The sequence below is a fragment of the Tenebrio molitor genome, chromosome 1, assembly GCF_963966145.1.
Source record: "Tenebrio molitor chromosome 1, icTenMoli1.1, whole genome shotgun sequence".
Taxonomy (NCBI): domain Eukaryota; kingdom Metazoa; phylum Arthropoda; class Insecta; order Coleoptera; family Tenebrionidae; genus Tenebrio; species Tenebrio molitor.
The window spans coordinates 14756950-14776327 of record NC_091046.1 but is presented as its reverse complement, the minus strand read 5'-3'; the positions used below and the strand labels follow the sequence as shown (position 1 = coordinate 14776327).

The window sequence follows — 19378 nt, the reverse complement described above, 5'->3', positions numbered from 1 at the left end:
AGAATGATTAAAACACCGTATTTGATACTTTCTGAAAATGTAAACAAATTTTGACGTTTGGCCTTCCTCGTGACGTCACACGCTGTCTGGCGGCCTGGTGTTAGAGATGGCAATGGGAGTACGCAGAGCGATTACCGGAAAGACACCATCCTGGGCCACGTCAGTTTATTAATCTAGTACAGTGCAGAAATAGACAGGACCGGACTCAAAATTTTAGAAAACTATAAAAATATAAAATTGTTAAGAATAATGTATACAGGCTGATTCACGTAGCCCGTTCATTAGAAACTTTTTGATTTCCCAAAATCATATTAATATGAAAATTGGTAGTTGACTATAACCGACTACTCCAAGGTCAAATGAAATATTTTCAAAACAGCGGCACTTCTGGAAATACCGGAAATCGATGCCATCTTTGTTTTTTTAAATAGAAAGGCCCCATTTTGACTTCACATTTCGATTCTACGTTAACTTTTGAGTTTAGTACGTCTTTTTGTCAATACTTATCTGTCATCGTTTTTGACCTATGCTATCTTTTTTGCAAAAAAGCGAGGTTGCAGGGCTTCATTAACAAATTTATAACTCTTGAACCATCTGAAATAAATAATAGATTTTTTTAGTTGAATTCCTAAAGACCTGGACGATCTTTTCCGCCATTAGTGAGGTTGCAGGGCTTCATTAAAAAATTTATAATTCCTGAACTATCAGAAATAAATAATTTATGTTTACTTTACTGACTTGCCAAAGATTTGGCCGCTTTTTTGCGCTATCAACGACATTTTTTTAATGTTTCATACGCCTACTGCAGTTTTTTAAAATTGATAATCAAAAAATGTCAAAAACTTCATTTTTTTAAATGGCAACTACCATTTCTGATACTAGATATAAATGTAAAATTAAATTTTAAGGCCATTTTTATTAACATTAGTATGCCTATTTGCAGCCGTTTAGGCGTAATTTCAATTTTTTGAATAAAATATTATTTTTTATAATCAATTGTTTTATTTGAATTTTTATACAAAAATAGCATTGCAATAAATATTAGATAACAACAAAACAATAAAAAATAAGCAAATTAACAAAAAAATATTTTAATGTAAATGAATTCATTGAAAATATTTTTTTGTTAATTTGCTTATTTTTTATTATTTCGTTGTTATTTACTGCTTATTGCATGTGATTTTTGAATAAAAATTCAAATAAAACAATTGTTTAATAAAAAAAAACAATATTTTACTCAAAAAATCGAAATTACGCCAAAACGGCTGGGAATAGGCATACACCATGCCTATTATACACCATGTTAATAAAAGTAGGCTTAGAATTAAATTTTACATTTATATCTAGTGTCACAAATGGTGGTTGCCATTTAAAAAAATGAAGTTTTTGACATTTTTTGGTTAGCAATTTTGAAAAATTTCAGTGAGCGTATGAAACATTAAAAAAATTTCACTAATGGCGGAAAAGATCGGCCAGGTCTTTAGGAATTCAACTAAAAAAAATCTATTATTTATTTCAGATGGTTCAAGAGTTATAAATTTGTTAATGAAGCCCTGCAACCTCGCTTTTTTGCAAAAAAGATGACATAGGTCAAAAACGATGACAGATAAGTGTTGAGAAAAAGACGCTCTAAACTCAAAATTTAACGTAGAATCGAAATGTGAAGTCAAAATGAGGCCTTTATATTAAAAAAAATAAAGATGGCGTCGATTTCCGGTATTTCCGGAAGTGACACCATTTTGAAAATATTTCATTTGAACTTGGAGTAATCGATTATAGTCAACTACCAATTTTCATATTAATATGATTTGGGGAAATCAGAAAGTTTCTAATGAACGGGCTACGTGAATCAGCCTGTATACCATTCACGATTGTTTCAAATTCGGACTATCTACGAAAATCTGACATTTTAGTTGGCAGTATTGTGATTTGTCATAATAAATCTATTTTAGGTTATAATTCAACCGAACACTGCTCCCAGGTTGTTACATTTTTTAAATAATTGAACGCATTAGTAATTCAACACCAAACAACACGATACAAAACGACATAAATAATTTAGACTTGAGTTATAATGATATACATGTTATTAATCAAAATTTTTACTACCATAAAAATTTTAAAGAACAAATTGAAGATGAATTTAATAGAACTCTGAACGAATTTGAACATATAGAACCATTTAATAGACCACTATTACCTAAACAACAAAGCTCCAAAAAATTTTTTGCAATGATTGAAATTTTAAATCAATTCATTTTACCTAAATTTGTAAATAACACGACAAGTTTTAGAAAATTACACAGTATCATATATAGTGGAGCTTTAACAATTATCAGATTAAATGGTTCAAAAGAAATTGACCAGACAAATAATATAAAAGCTAAAGAATTACCAAAATGGGAACGAAGACTAAATAAACGCATTAACAATATCAGACGAGATTTAGGTAGAATAACTCAATATTTAAAAGGTATAAATTCTAATCATCTAAATAACTGTATTAAATCGATTTTAAATAAAAACAGAATACATTGTTTAAAATATAACGAATATAATGAAACACTAATAGAAATTAAAGACACTTTATTACAAAAATTGAATATTTATTCTAAACGATTAAAAAGATATAAAAATAATAAACAACGGAAATTTGAAAATAAACTATTTAGAAATAATGAGAAGTTGTTTTACAAAAATTTAGCAGATAATAAAACTCAAAATAATAATGGTCTACCAAATATAAATGAAATTAAAGAATTCTGGTCAAACATATGGTCAAATGAAGTTCAATTTAATAATCAGGCAGAATGGATTCCTAATTTAGAAAATGAGATACCAGATTGTAATAATCCACATCATATTCAAATTAGCCTTGAAATTTTAGTTAAAAATATTAATAGTTCACATAATTGGAAATCCCCTGGAGGTGACCAAATTCATAACTTTTGGTTAAAAAAATTTACTTGTATTCATAAATGCTTACTTGATCACTTTAACGGATTTATTAGGGAACCTACTCGTAACACATTTCCAGAGTTTTTGGCCCATGGTATAACATATCTGAAACCAAAAGATTCCGATACTAAAAATCCATCAAAATATAGGCCAATCACATGTCTGCCTACAATTTATAAAATTATGACATCTTGCATTAAAGTAATAATTTACGACCATTGTCAAAAATTAAATATACTTAATGAAGAACAAAAAGGTTGTGTTAAGTAGTGTTTTGGTTGTAAAGAACAACTCATAATAGATACGGTAATAATGGAACAAGCTAGAAAAAATAATAGAAATATTTGTACCGCATTCATAGACTACAAAAAAGCCTATGATTCAGTACCACATTCATGGTTAATTAAAATTCTTAAAATTTATAAAATTAATTTGGATTTGATTAACTTTTTATCCCATGTTATGACATTTTGGAAAACTACTTTAAATTTATCAATAAACAATACTAAATTAAAATCCGAGCCTATTCAAATTAAACGGGGAATTTATCAAGGAGATTCTTTAAGTCCTTTATGGTTTTGTCTAGCCATCAATCCTTTGACAAATCTATTAAATAGCACTGGATATGGTTTCAATATTCGAGTTAATAATACCACACTATCCAAATTAAATCACCTTCTTTATATGGATGACATAAAACTTTATGCATCTAAAAAGAATCACATTTTATCTTTACTAACAATAACTGAAAATTTCTCAAATGATATTGGCATGAGTTTTGGTATTGATAAGTGTAAAACGCAATCAATATGTCGTGGTCATTACGAAAATTTAGAATATATAACTAAACAAGGAGAAATCATTAAAAATTTAAATAAAGGAGAATTTTATAAATATTTAGGTATTAATCAATCAAATCATATTCAACATTCAATTATAAAAGAAAATTTAGAAAAACAATTTTATTTAAGAATTAAATCTATTTTAAAATCAAAATTAAACGGTAATAATTTAATTAAAGCAGTTAATACATATGCTGTTCCATTGTTGACCTATTCTTTTGGTGTTATAAAATGGTCCAAAACTAATTTACAGAATATAAATATTCAAACTAGAGTTCTCTTTACAAAATTTTGTAAACATCACCCCAAATCTGCTATTGAAAGATTTAATTTACCACGCGAAAATGGTGGTAGGGGTTTTTCAAATCTAGAAATTCTACAACACAATCAAATTGCTTCACTAAAAAATTATTTTCTCAATAGAGCTCCTGATAACACTTTTTTTAATGCTTTGGTTTCAGCGGATAAAGGTTACACACCTTTAAATTTAAGTGATAATGTAATTTCAGATATTGTTGAGCCAAATATACCTGACACTATAGCAAATATAAAACAAAAGTCTTTACATGGGAGATATTTTAAAGAGCTAGAACAGCCAGAAATTAATATTCAAGCTTCTCATGCATGGCTTAAAAAATCAAATATTCATCCTGAGACTGAGGGTTTTATATTTGCAATACAAGATCGTGTTATAAATACAAGAAATTATAAAAAACACATATGCGGTTTACAATCGATCATCGATAAATGTAGGATTTGCGGAACTGAAGGGGAAACCATTGAACACATCATTTCTTCTTGCACCGTTTTGGCTCAAAGCGAATATAAAAAACGTCATGGATATATTCGCAAAAATTATACACATGAATTTAGCAGTTAAATTCAATTTATTAAAGGATACACAACCACATTGCATTTATAAACCAGAAAGTTGTTTAGAAAATGACAATTACAAATTATATTTTGATCGCACAGTTTTAACTGACTTTCACATTCAGCATAACAGACCAGACATTATTATTTTAAATAAACAACAAAAGCAAGCATATCTTTTAGATATAGCTGTTCCAAATTCACACAATATAACACAAACATATAATACAAAAATTAATAAATATTTAGAACTATCCGTTGCTATGAGAAATCTTTGGTGTTTAGAAAAAATTTCGATTTTACCATTTATAATTTCAGCAACAGGAATAGTACCGCAATCTCTTTTTAAAAATTTAAAAATTTTGGACTTAGAGAACACATTGGTGGTTGAAATTCAAAAAGGTATATTATTATACTCATGTCACATCGTCAGGAAATTCCTTAACATTGACACAGAACATAAAACACAAAAAAGTCAAAATGTGGAGGCGAGACGCCGGTAATTATGTTGATAAGCACTGCACTATTACTTGATAGTATTATCCGTAATAGTGTATGTACTCCGGCAAAATTGTCGTGCCGCCGGGTGGAGGTGGGATACGATTGAAATGAAACATACATATTTGTAGGGCAGTTCTGGGTAAATTCTTATTAACTAAATTAATGACGGAATTGACAAGAATGCGAATATAAAAGTTTTAATTGAGCTCAAACAAAAATGACAGACATCTAAGGTTAACAATAAAATTTAATGCAAATGTTGAAATTGTCCTCCACCAACCATTTGGCACTCATCGAAACTTTGTACACTGCGCTCAATTATGTCAGGGCTTATTTATTGCATTTCAGTGCGAATTCTCTGCCGTAAGTCTTCTAAATTGTTTGGTCAATTAAAATAAATCTTGTATTTTAAATAAATCCATACGATAAGAATGTTTACATTAAAAATTAAATTACATTTTTCAAGTAAAATTTGTCATTTTCTCAAAAAACTTGTTATGGAAGGTACGGCTATCCAAAAGTGAACGATAGCTTGCGAAAATTTCCGTATTTTTCGTTAGATTAAATCAGGCTGTATTCATTGGCGTTCGTGCAGCAGGCATTACTATTTTAATAATAAAAAGTTGTAATAAATAATTTTTAATAAAATTGAGACTGAGAAGTAATTAATACATTATTAAAGTGAAAGTAAACTTTAGTAAAGAAACCTTTTCAACACCTATTCGTATTGGCCTCTCAAGCCTGTTTTCTTGCCAACGCCTCTTTATATTGAAGATGCAAGTCTTACTGCAATGTAATTCTCTGGCCACAGCAGCCAAAGACCAATTTGCTTCTAGCTTTGCAATAGCCCTAGCTGTCTGAATCGGAGTGAGATGTGGCATTTAAAAAAAATAGTTTCAATAATTTTTTTATCGCTAGTGTCAAACTTTGACATTTTAGGACGCCTATGATTTAAAGTAAAAATCAAACTATAAAAAAAATCGTTCACGTTTCACGATTCAACGTTTAGCTAGTACAAAGGTCTTTCAGAAAGAGAAGAAAAAAATGAGGGTTGTCATTTTAAAAAATTGGTGATGACGTCATAGCTTAAAAATGGATGACGGTACGAACAAGTGAAGCAACTTCAAATAAGCACTATAATAAATAAAAATTTACCTGTTTTATCGTTTTTGACAAATGTAATTAGTTTTGAAATTACTGAATTTATTCCATAAGTAGTTTCCACACTGTATAGTACCTCGTGTTACAAAGGAACGCGTCAACTTCGAAAACAGCCTGTATAGGTAGATACTTATTTATACATTTAAATAACTATTTACTGTTTTCGTCAATATTACTTTTATTGTCAAATATCTTACGCATCTTACGCCTGTGGTGATCTGTCTTTATTACGAACTGACAAGCTTTCTCACTTATTTGATATTCTTGGTAAATATTTATTGTCTTCTCTTTATCTTTCTAATTTTCTTTACCCACGATAGGAAAACAAAAAACAACAATAAAACATCCTGTCATTTAGTTTGTTTCATTATAGTTACCTAGAAAACAACTGTGTTGAGCAAACGATACGTAGATTTTGTATCGAAATTGTAATTTTCCAATGAATCATTTTACTTCAATTGAATTACATAACTTAATCATAAATTTATTTTCAGTGATTAAAAAAAAATTATGTCAATATTCTAGTCTAGTGAAAATGAAAGGACTTAACTTTTGTCAGCAAAAAATTATTTTTTTTATTGTAGTTTTATTTTTTTAGCATTTATCTCTATATTTGGGGATCAAGTGATAAATTTTATGAGAGCAATAAAACGTTAGTAACTTATTAATAAATTTTAACATTTCGCTTGGTTTAGTTTACTCTCGGGAGAGCATAAGGTGATACATATACGGCATGTATTTTTTTCTAATCTACTAATTTATTTAACTGCAAATAAATAAAAATAACAGTCAGAAGCTACAATCTGTCTTACGCGACAGATAATGTTTTCGTCTCTGATTATGACGTCTTAATTAAAAACTCTACTTGATAAATATGTAAAAATGCAAAACACAACGTTTATAATTTTAATTTCGACGCATTAATGTTTGGGAGCTTTTGAATTTGAGTTTATTTGACTTTTTGACAACATAAAGTAACAATAACGTAGAGTAGACACGTCATTTTCCATAAGACAAATCGTTCCATTAATATGATTGAAAATGAACGTATTATTGTGATCAAACTAGATATGTTGAGTGCTTTTTTCTCAATTTCTGTGGAATTCCGTAACTTCTAATAAATCTGAATGACATGATTTTATAAGCAAAAAATGAAATTATGTCCAAACGAAACCAACAATTCTGATCGGTACTCGTATAAGAGGTCACTCTTGTAACGTGTAATTTAATGTCGTTCCAAATTACAAACTCACACAAAAAACAAGAATAAATTAACAAATAAAAAATAAATCATAGCCTTGTACTGATTCATTCTTATAGAACAGTCACATGATGACATCAATAATAATTAACTGATAGTTAATGACGGTGTTTCAGTTGTTGTTTTGAGAAGACTTTTTTTAATACTACTGTACCCGCAAATGTGAAATAATCGGGAAGCATTATTAGTGCTCTAATCTTATTATGCCTAAAAGGGTTGAAAGTTTTGTTGAGTTTCTTTATTCCTCCTAACATGTCAGTGCGTACTAAAACTACAATTTCTGACAGTAAATACGTTTTATTTACAAGTCCAGTAATATTGGATAACATCGGATTTTAAAAGGAACGAACTGAAATATAATTTGGTATGTTGTACGCAATGTAAAAATTTTAATTTAATAAGTTTTCAAATTACAAATTGTATTTTTCATTTTATATAACATTGTTTCAGAACGATGGCAGCAGTAATGATGGAGATGTCGTACAGCTTGACGAAGAATGCGCAAAAGTGTTCGCCATGGACACTGATAATGGCAGCGGTTTTGACATTCACAAATTCCATGACACCTTACTTCCAGGCATACCACGGCAATATGGAGAAAAGGATTACATACGTAAGTATATAATTATATTTATGGTTACTTATGTGTATGTATAACACTAGGGTTCAAGTAAAGATTTTTATTTCATTTACAATAATATGGCTCACCACCATGAACTATAGTAAAACGAGTCAGTTGTTTTTGTCAGCTTAGGGGAAGATAATCACATATAGTTAACGATCAGCTAAATATGAAGAGAGCAAAAACAATTTCTGAAATTCGAATTTGAAAAACACAAAACTAAAAGAGACAGCAGTACGGAAATGGGAATTGAAAGAAGAAAGCATTCATATTACTAAAAATATTTTTTATAATATTACGTACATACATATGTTAATTTTATGACAGAGACAAAGGCAAGGAACCAATACAGCAACCCAAAATAAATAGCATTTAATAACACCGTTCGGTGATATATTTTGTTGCAAGAATTTATCCCTTAAAGGCTTCGAAGGTTTCCATCTCCACGTAAGTTTTTCGTTATATCTCTAAACAGTTGGCTACAATTTCATTTTATTGGGGTTCTCAAATGCCAGATCTTCTAAATCTTCAACCAAACTAAGTTTATTGATTTATAACAAAAAAAAGCAAATAATAAGAATTTGTGCAGGTAAAAAGTTCAACGAGATTTACATTAGCAGTGCTCATAAGAGTTAAAAGAACAATTCATACAGTGACAATTTATTATGGAGTTATGATTAGGTATTTCATTAACTGAAATATTGATGATATTTGTATATTTCAGCAGTCTTGAGTAAATAAAACTCCGTTTTCGATTAGTCAGTGGGTGTATCGTTTCACCACGCTTTTCATACATTATACATGTTTTTCCCGTGCTATAAAATATGTCCTTACAATTACGTAACTTTTTAAATTAATATTCAGGCTATTTTTAAACTGCTACGATTTTCTAAAATTAGACATAAAAAGATTTGATTATAACAATGTTCATTGCTTTCGTGTTTTCGTGTTTGAAGCTAGATAGTAAATCATTTTAGTTTTGATATATATATAGATATATAAATTGAGTTTTTGTTATATTGTCAGATAAACTCCCGACACGATAATTTCCTATTACTGTTAAGAACACAATTTATTACAATGATATTTTATCTGAATTTCGATATACCCAGAATGAAATTTTATAACTTTGCATGTTCTAACTGTCAGTCTATAAATATTTATATTTGTGCATTGTTGATTTTGAACGCTTTGACACTTTATTAACCTACTTATATAAATAGGAATTCAATTACAGAAACAAATTCACATACAATAATTGTAGTAACTAAATATACAGTGAGTTTTTAAGACCGGTCATAGGGTTTTACATGCTAGTTTTTCAACTCCCTTTTAACTTTTGTTCTCATGAAAATATTCAACCCAGTTTTGTAGTAAAGTTGTGGGATATGATAATGTATTGAAACAATTTCAATTTAATAATCAGAATTTCACCTGAAATTTTTAATTTTGATATGTACTCGTAACTGATTGTGTAATTGCTTAGCTGCCTATGCAGGCCATTTTGAACATTTCATTTCATTTTTATTGAAAGAACCTCGTTATACCATAAATAATGATTCTATCGTAATTAAAGTAATGTTCAGAGTATTTTTTGCAAATAACATTTTGTTTGTAAATTGTCTGTTGGAACAATTTAGGTATCACAAAATGAAATAAATGACTAGATACTAACGTGCGATCAATTAAAAAAAAATCGAGTTACCTGGATTGTGCTATTCTGATGCTTTGATTGGTTCAAACCACCATTTTCGCCTACTTTGATTTTTTTTTATTTGATCGCACGGTATTATTGTTTAATCTAAAAACAGCGCTAAGCTTTGTAATTTTCACAAAAATAAAAGTTAACAGGGGGTTGAAAAATTAGCATGTAAAACCCTATCGACAGTCTTAAGAAAAACTCACTGTATAGAAAATAATATATCAAGATATTTTTGTATTAGAAAGCATGTGCAAGAGACATAAACTTTGTTCACAAAGTATTTGAAAGGAACTTCCAATTTTATTTACTAAACATTAATATCAGCTATAAGTTATAGTGTTATACGATAATCTATAATGTCGTATGTATATTAAATTATTGTATAAGAAGAGTTATGGGGCTTACTACATACAGCAAATGTATAACATTTAATGGTAAAGCTTGTATTATGGACAGTATCAAAGCGTCATTAAGCTGAACACCTGAAAGTCGTGTTTCAATTACGCGAGAGAAAGAAATAACAAAAATGGAGATTTAATTAGGTACATAACATAAAGTTAAATTGGATATTGTGTGAAGCAAATTTAAATTCTTGTTCAATACGGTGAACAGTGATAATGATAAAGTGCTTGTATCTATTTTTACCGTAGTTTAAAAAAAAATCTGATTAAAATTGTGGCATATATGCAGAAACAAAATAACTTTAGTTACAATAAATTTACATGTTTTATTATTTAGTTTCTGTTATTGAATTAGCGCAAAAACTATAAAGTCAAATATGAAATGAAATTATTTTTGATTTTTTTTTTTGCAAAAATAGGGTCTACGGAAATAACGATGGAACGAACTGTAGCATACCTAATTTAAAACCCAGACAAGTTATTACTCGTATTTTTGAGTGAACTACCTAAGCCTACCTGTTGATATCACAGGCACATTGCGTCGACAGTCTGTTTTTTCAATTTGGTTTGTGTGTTACTCGTATATAACGGGTGTTTTTTTAAATTTGGCGTCGAAGTAGGCGTTGAACTGTCGATTGTGAACGCACTATACAGGTTACGGATCACGGATCAGCTGTTTAAATCTTACGCTTTTACACGAGTGGTGTGATCTCAATCGACTCTCCAACGCCTACTTCGACGCCAAATTTAAAAAAACACCCTTTACAGCCTGAGTCAGCTAAAACAGGTCAGTAAATTGTCTGTTAGAACCATTTGGGTATCACAAAATGAGATAAATGACTAGATACTATTATTGTTTAAACTAAAAACAGCGCTAGGCTTTGTAATTTTCACAAAAATAAAAGTTAACAGGGGGTTGAAAAATTAGCATGTAAAACCCTATGGACAGTCTTAAGAAAAACTCACTGTATAGAAAATAATATATCAAGATATTTTTGTATTAGAAAGCATGTGTAAGAGACATAAACTTTGTTCACAAAGTATTTGAAAGGAACTTCCAATTTTATTTACTAAACATTAATATCAGCTATAAGTTATAGTGTTATACGATAATCTATAATATAGCAAATGTATAACATTTAATGGTAAAGCTTGTATTATGGACAGTATCAAAGGGTCATTAAGCTGAACACCTGAAAGTCGTATTTCAATTACGCCAGAGAAAGAAATAACAAAAATGGAGATTTAATTAGGTACATAAAGTTAAATACAGTGTACAGTTAAATACAGTGAACAGTGATAAAGTGCTTGTATCTATTTTATAATAATAACTTTAGTTACAATAAATTTACATGTTTTATTATTTAGTTTCTGTTATTGAATTAGCGCAAAAACTATAAGGTCAAATAGGAAATCAAATTATTTTTATTTAATAAGGGAAATAACGATGGAACGAACTGTAGCATACCTAATTTAAAACCCAGACAAGTTATAACTCGTATTTTTGAGTGAACTACCTAAGCCTACCTGTTTATCATAGGCACATTGCGTCGACAGTCTGTTTTTTCAATTTGGTTTGTGTGTTTCGTATATACAGCCTGAGTCAGCTAAACTGGTCAGTCGTATAAAACAGAAACTAAAGAATAATTTGAATTTTTTTTTTGTAAATTTAATGTGTGGTACAGTCTTATTGTATGCACATTTGTTTAGGATTCTATAATTACCCTGTTAGGAGGTATTAATAAAAACAAGACGTCAAAAAACATTTTTTTTTGTGGAAATTTATACCTTTTTATATTCAGTTAAAAAAAGATTTTCATTTAATAACATTAGTGCATTTGTTTTGGTAAAAATTAAACAGATTTGCTTAAATTGATTTCAAATTAATTGACATAATAATTTTTGGTACCAAGATGTGAGTAATTTATGACGACAACTCTCGGGCTATAATTCCTGATTGTCAATGGTCGCTTACCGCAAACAACCAGCTGTAAATCATAACTGACGGTACGGTCCTGGATTTGTATGGTATTGGAGACCCTTGTAAATCAAACTTTACCACCGTTTGATGATTTCCGTCATTTTAAAATACTACTTTTTTCGTAGATGTTAAATGTCGATTTATTCACTTACTATCCTGATTTAAATACCAACTTTTGTATAATCAAAATCGACATTGTCTTGTGGGTGAGATCGTAAGAAAAAGTCCTGATTGCTTTATTAGTTTGACAATATAATTCATGTATCACGTGATCATGAATGATCCAATGAAAACACGTAAAGTCCTTAGTTGCATGGCTATCACAGCGATAATGAAAAACAAAAAAATTATTATCTTGTTTACTTTCGTCGTTACGATTTTTGATTGAAATAAATTTGTCAGTTTGACAAATAAATGAAAAATTTTGTATTTCATTCATTATATTGTCTCATCGAATATAACACGTGGTATGATATTAAATTCGTGAAATTGAAGCAGAACATTTCTCCAGCTCAATTTGACTCATAATATCATCGTTAATAATCATACCACTAGTTATATTATAGCTGATAATAAAACGCTATTAAAATCAATTTTCACTTTTATTTTATTTTATAAAAATTGCTTCGGCCATTTCGTACATCTGAAATTTCTAAATTTCAATTTTTTTTGACAATTAAAAAAGGGTTTTATCGCAAATATGCTATACGATGGTTCACCCTGTATATGTAGTTCTCTAAAAATATGTAATTTAAAATGTTGGTAGATTTGTCAAGGAAACAAAAATCTTCAGTTAATGGCATTCTGCTTTACACTTCAGATTTTACATAGTCTATGATATGTTTTTTAAATATGTTACATTAACGTTCATTATATGCCAATTTATAGAAAGAGAATGAAATATTTAATTCGAATTAAATTTTAATGCGCGATTAACCCCCGAATCCGTAACTTCGATTGATTCAATCTGATCACGTGTTCAGTTAATCTCACATTTGATTACGATTAACTTAATTTCGCTTCTGTAAACTGACCCCACATCTTGCATTTTATAATTTATGTTGATGACTTTTAGCGCATAGGTCAAAATGTATTGAGTAAATAATATTATATTAATTGAAACACGTTTAATACCCTTACTTACTCTATTCTGACCATCTTTGCCAGTAATATGGTTTCAGGACGCTGCAACGACAGTGATTTACTGATTTATTTCCCCACTATTGTAGCTCCTTCTTGTTTCTTTTTTACAAAATCATGGTCATTTTGCGTTTTAAAATTTTTATCGTAACACATCCAGTTTATTACAGTATTATTAAATGTTGTGAATTCATAGAGATCATAAATCAAAATGGTTCTCTCCGTTGTTTACGATTTAAAATTAACAGGTAGAAATTAGAGCTGAATAAAATGCTTCTAAAACATTAGAAATAATCTCTAACGGAATCGTTTTATTTTGCAGAACATCGGAAGAAAAGCTACCCGCATATGCACGCGCCTATCAAAATCGGCTCAAAGTCGATGAGACGTCGTACATCCTCCCATCAAATCACTCCTACTTCCACCCCGCCTTGTGGAACTCCCCCGAAGGAATCCGTCGTGTCCCCAGTTTCAACCCCCGAACAACCATCAGCTCCCACACACACTCCCAGCATTAAATCACCCAACGTGGTTTCAGATATGGGTCCGCTCAGCTCTTTCACTCTCCAAGAAGAATCTGACACAGCGGCCAACAGTTCTGAATCTGAGTGTGTCTTGTCGGAACCTTGTGGATATCCTAGTCCTAATGAATTTTCACCAGAGAGAAAAGTACAATTCGCCAACAGCGAGACAAGGGATACTTTTGACATTGACGGACTTAAAGATAAAAAGAAAAGGTTAGTGTTACAATATCTTTTGGGAAAAAAGAATCCGACGTTAGTAATCTACCATGAAAGTTTTTAACTTTCTAATAAATATATTTGTCTAATTAATATCAAGTGAACAAAAACTTATGAACACAGCCCAATTTTATTATTAAAATGTAATTACTGTACTATTTAAATTACCTGCTCTCAACTAGTGTTACAAATTTTCAAAAAATTTTGATACTCTGTACTGGATTGGCTTTTCCTTTGCGTTAGTTTATGTTCAGCATGTTAAGCCATCGATACTGGGTTCGACCATGAATAGCGTCGTTAACAAAAGAACAGCTATAGATAATACAACATGACGTGGTCGGTGCCAGTTCTATTGAGCTGTGAATTGTATTGAATGATAAATAAGGTAACAGCAGCAACTCACCCTTGATAAGCTCAAACCAGACCACCATTGTTGCGGAACTGTGAACATAAATTGTTATTACCAAAACGTTCCACAAATAAATTAAATACGGTAATCAGTTCTACTAAAAACACGTTTGACGATTATTTTACGCTTCTTTAATTATGATTGTACATAAGACGTAAATAACGCTGTTTTTATACAGAAGTATTATTTTCAGTAACTTGATGAAGCGATTAAAGATAAATATACAGTGTGTCAGACCACATCTCGCCTTGGAAATATAATAATAATAACAACAGGTAAATTAAATTAAAATAAATAAAGAAATGTCGATAGAAATTATCAAAGAAAGGTGAATCCAATTTGACCACATTTGTCAAAAAAAAAAAAAACAACACATTATTTATTTTTTATTCAACAAAAAATGAAACAGATTAAACACGAACAGTACTTTTGCATTGAAACTCGGTACGGGGGGTTAAAATTGGATTTTCAACAACTTTTTCTGATCATTCTTTCAATATGTTCAACGCGGAGTAAAATATCAAGAAGTGGCTCATTTTGCAAGATCGCAGTGGGCTGCGTTGACAACTGACAGTTGAATTGAGCATCTCAAAAAATGCAACTCATGAAGCTCTCAGCTGAGTGAAAATTAATATACAGGGTTATGATAAAATAACGCACAAAATTCATAAAACGCACAGTATTAATTTTTGAAAAAATGCAAAACATGTTAAATGTGTTTTAAATTATGCTTCTTTCAACATACAGAGTGATATCACAAAAAAACGCCCCAGTGTATATCTTTCTTATTTGAAATCCGATTTCAACGAGCGGTACATCAAATTAATGGGTTCAAAAAGTACTATAAACTGGATATAAAATGTTGCCCTTAGCAACCCTATCTTACAAGGGTCAAGGGTCAACTTAAATTTTTTAAATAGCAACATATAATTTTTTTGGTACAGTTAGATTCATTATGTTTTTCTGAGTTAAAAAATATGGCACACCCTGTATATTTAAATGTTATTCTAACATAAGAAATAAATAAAATTCAACTACAAATCATTAGGAATAAGTAGAACTTTATTCGTAACAGGCCATGAATTATTTAAGATATTCTTGTAGCCATGGAAACACAAAAAAATAAACATTTTTTTCTCCAATTTCGTGTTGTGAAATAAAATGAGCAATAATGAAATTGTGGATATGTTGCAAGCATATTTCGGAAATAATAGAAATTACTACTTGCAGAGAAACGCCACCTGAAAGCCTTCTGAATGCCAGGCGAAGTGTCTCGAACAAAATGGTGCTCAATTTGAACAGATCAGTTGTTATTTTTATTGTTTGTATTACTTAATAAATATTGTTTCCATGACTACAAAAATGTCTGCATAAGTAATTCATGGCCTGTTACGAATAAAGTTCTACTTATTCCTATTAGAATTAGAAACTACAATGACATTTATTAAATATACAGGTGTGCTATATTTTTGAACTCAGAAAAACATAATGAATCTAACTGTACTAAAAAAATTGTATATTGCCATTAAAAAAAATTAAAGTTTACCCTTGACCCTTGCAAGGGAAGGTTGCTAAGGGCAACATTTTATATCCAGTTTATAGTACTTTTTAAACCCTTTAATTTGATGTATTTCTCGTTGAAATCGAATGTCAAATAAGAAAGATATAAGCTGGGGCGTTTTTTTGTGATCACTCTGTATATAGAAAAAAACTGAGTCAAATATGTAAAAGTTATGACGTCATTAATATTTTTTCCAAATGTGAATCTACAATTCCGATTATGTATATTATTTGATGAAGCTTATTTTTCTGGATTATAAAAATCTACATAGTTTAAATAGGGGTTATTTAAAAAAATTAGCAGTCCTACGGACTCGTAATTTTTTCAGAGGCAGTTTTTTTCGTTAAATTGCCAGGCAACAAAATTCTCATTGAAAGCTCTCGTGAAAAGCTCTCGTGTAATTTTTCAAAAGCAAAAGCTACGAATGTCTTAAATGAAAATTTTTGAAGAAAAAATAAGACCACGAATTGTATTCGACTTGACAATCCACCGAGAAATTTTTTATCTAGTTGACGCATATACGCAACTATTTGTACCAGCAATTATTATAGTAAAGAATACTGTTGAATGTAATACTAACCATATATTTAGGGCCTTGTTTGTTACACGTGTTTATCGATTTAATATTAATTTAATATAAATTTGACATTTTATTTTGACCTAATAAATTTGACGTTCATATTCTCTATTGTGGTAACGCTTAAGTGACCTTGGTAAATTTCAGATGTTGGATAGAAACACGATATGAAGTTGCTTTCTCCAGTGTCTTCAGCCTAAAGAATCAGGCAATATTTTTAGGGATTTGCGATTTTTTTTAGATGAATGACATGTCAATGTCATGTTAGAATATAAGTCTTCCAAAAAATACAATTTGATGAGAAAAAAAGGGCGGCTATAAAAAGCAAAATTTCTGAAAACATGCAGCTTAACTTAATAAACTGTCACTTGTCAGTGGAGACATTTGCCTGATTTTATTTAAAAAAATATTTTTACTGAAGAATGCTGCATTTATGAAAATAGAATCTCATTTTCCAAACGAGAACGGCGAAAATGGTAAATGGATTTACCACACACAACCTTGTTCGTTGGAGTTTCGGTAAAATGGCTCATCATCGCTGTTACTAGATAGTAGTAGTAAAGTTTGTCCAGCGAAAGATTCGTTGACATAAAAATCACTAAATTCTACGTAGAGAAAGTAATACCTAACGCACGTAAAATTTGCAATATATCCTTCCAGCAGTAACATTTTTGCCCTGAAATTATGCTCTAGTTAATGTATTCTAGTGCATTTTGTAGTGTTGGGTTGATTTAATACAATTTAAAATCTCCCAGTCTCTCGCTGGACGAAGTATAGTACGACTGAAGCTAGACTCATGTTTTTGGAAGTTTAATTTTTTCTTTTTTTTTTTGTTTGTTGACCGTCTGAACATTGGATGGCTTTTAACCGTCATTTAAACGTTTTTAGTTGCTCCTCCTGGATGAAATAGAAAAGCATAGTCTGCGTCAAGAATACGACATTTACAGTCGATTGCAAATAATCGAGTACATCAAATTTTGTACAGTTTAATTCATCCTTCTTGTTGTCAATTTGGATGTTACCAAGACAAGCAAAATGTCAAAACTTTTCATTTCTTATGTCAGACCACGTCAGACATGACAAAATTTTCACTTTTAGGTATACCTACAATACGAAATAACCAATATCTAACAGTAATAAGACCAGCCCAGATCGTTGTTAAATTTTCCAATTTCAAACATTTGATGTCGTAACCTCTTTTGTCACAGTAATACCCAAAACACGTAAAATTGGTTACTTTACAATAATCTGAAAACTTCCAACATAACGTTTCAAGGACAGATAACCAATATGCCACCATAAACAGACTTCCGAATTTTCTTAGTTATTTTCTGTTTATCTGTTAATAAACAATATCCAATACTCATCGTAGTTACCCTGATTGTGTTGAATATAACCCCATAGAAAGAAATCCAATGGATTCAAATCTGAGGATCTAGCGGTTCATCGAATAGGTTCGTAATGATTATTTAAAAATACAACATTCATGCGTGCCGTCCTGATGAATGATGAAACACGATTCTGTTCAACACTGCTAGTGGCATTTCATCCAGAAAGTTGCTTATTTCGTTTGATCATAATAGAGCATGATATTTTACTTGATTAAGACGATCATCAATAAAATCGGGATCCACTAGTCTATCTCCAAAAATGGCACACCACATAACACTAAATCGTCTTTGTAAATGTTCTTCAACAATACATGATTATTTTCTCGGCTCTAGTGACGATTAAATGCACCATTTTTGCCGAAAGTGGATTCATCTGACCAAAGCGGGCGACGGAAAAAAAATTAACTTACTAATACAGTAAGTACAAAATTCAATCCTACGCTGAGGGTCATTTTCAAAACAACATGTATGGTTGGTGGACAAATTTGCACCGTTTAATTCAGGCTTGTTAACAAATAGGTTAACTATTGTATGATGACATAAGACAAAAATGCCACAAAACAGTATTTTTGCTAAGGTTTATCTGGTTAGCAATTGCTCGTATGGTAAACCCTTGATCCGGGCGTTGTCTAATTACGTGTTTTTGGAATTCAGTTAGATTCGGCATTACAGCTGACAAGGTAACTGTCAACAGTGATTGTAACAGTCAGTTTTATTTTGACTTTATCTTGACAATTAAAAGCTTGATACAAATGTAAGAAATTTTGAGTGTCCCAGTTTTTTTTTGTCCACCAACCGTACTATTCTGGACACGGAATCTTGGCAAACATTTTTTTAGACATTTCTAAAAAAATGATGTAAACCAATCATCAGTGTCATTAATAAATGACAGATATTAAAAATCACTTTGAAGTTTTTCTTGTGACATCAAGAAAGCAGGGAAATGGCATTATCGAGTCAAAAGTTGGGTTATATTCAATAAAGGCCAGTTCATACATATTTGTCAGTTAAATGTCAGTTGTGGCCAAGATTCCGTGTCCGGAATAGTACTTTTTGTGGTATGTAAGGAACAAATTTATGTTACTTGAGAATATGTTAACTGTTTGTTGAAATACGACTACTTGCAGATGGTGAGCAATTTGTGAGGTGGACTTATTTGGGTTTTTTTCAACATGAAGCAAAACATTTAATTTCAAACCTTCATGTCGGATTTCACGAGCAGTTTTTATAGGTTTTTTGTATGATCCAAAATTTCTTA

General features: G+C 30.2%; 1 protein-coding gene across 5 annotated transcripts in view; it reads left to right on the top strand.

Moving 5' to 3' along the window:
* Ae2 (Anion exchanger 2) overlaps positions 1-19378 on the top strand; it is a 141653-nt gene that overhangs the window by 67043 nt on the left and 55232 nt on the right. For all 5 annotated transcript variants that reach the window (XM_069039445.1, XM_069039428.1, XM_069039438.1 and 2 more), the window contains exons 3-4: positions 8047-8209; positions 13765-14179. In XM_069039445.1, coding sequence (XP_068895546.1) covers positions 8047-8209; positions 13765-14179 — 578 coding nt within the window. The remainder of the gene's footprint in view (positions 1-8046; positions 8210-13764; positions 14180-19378) is intronic.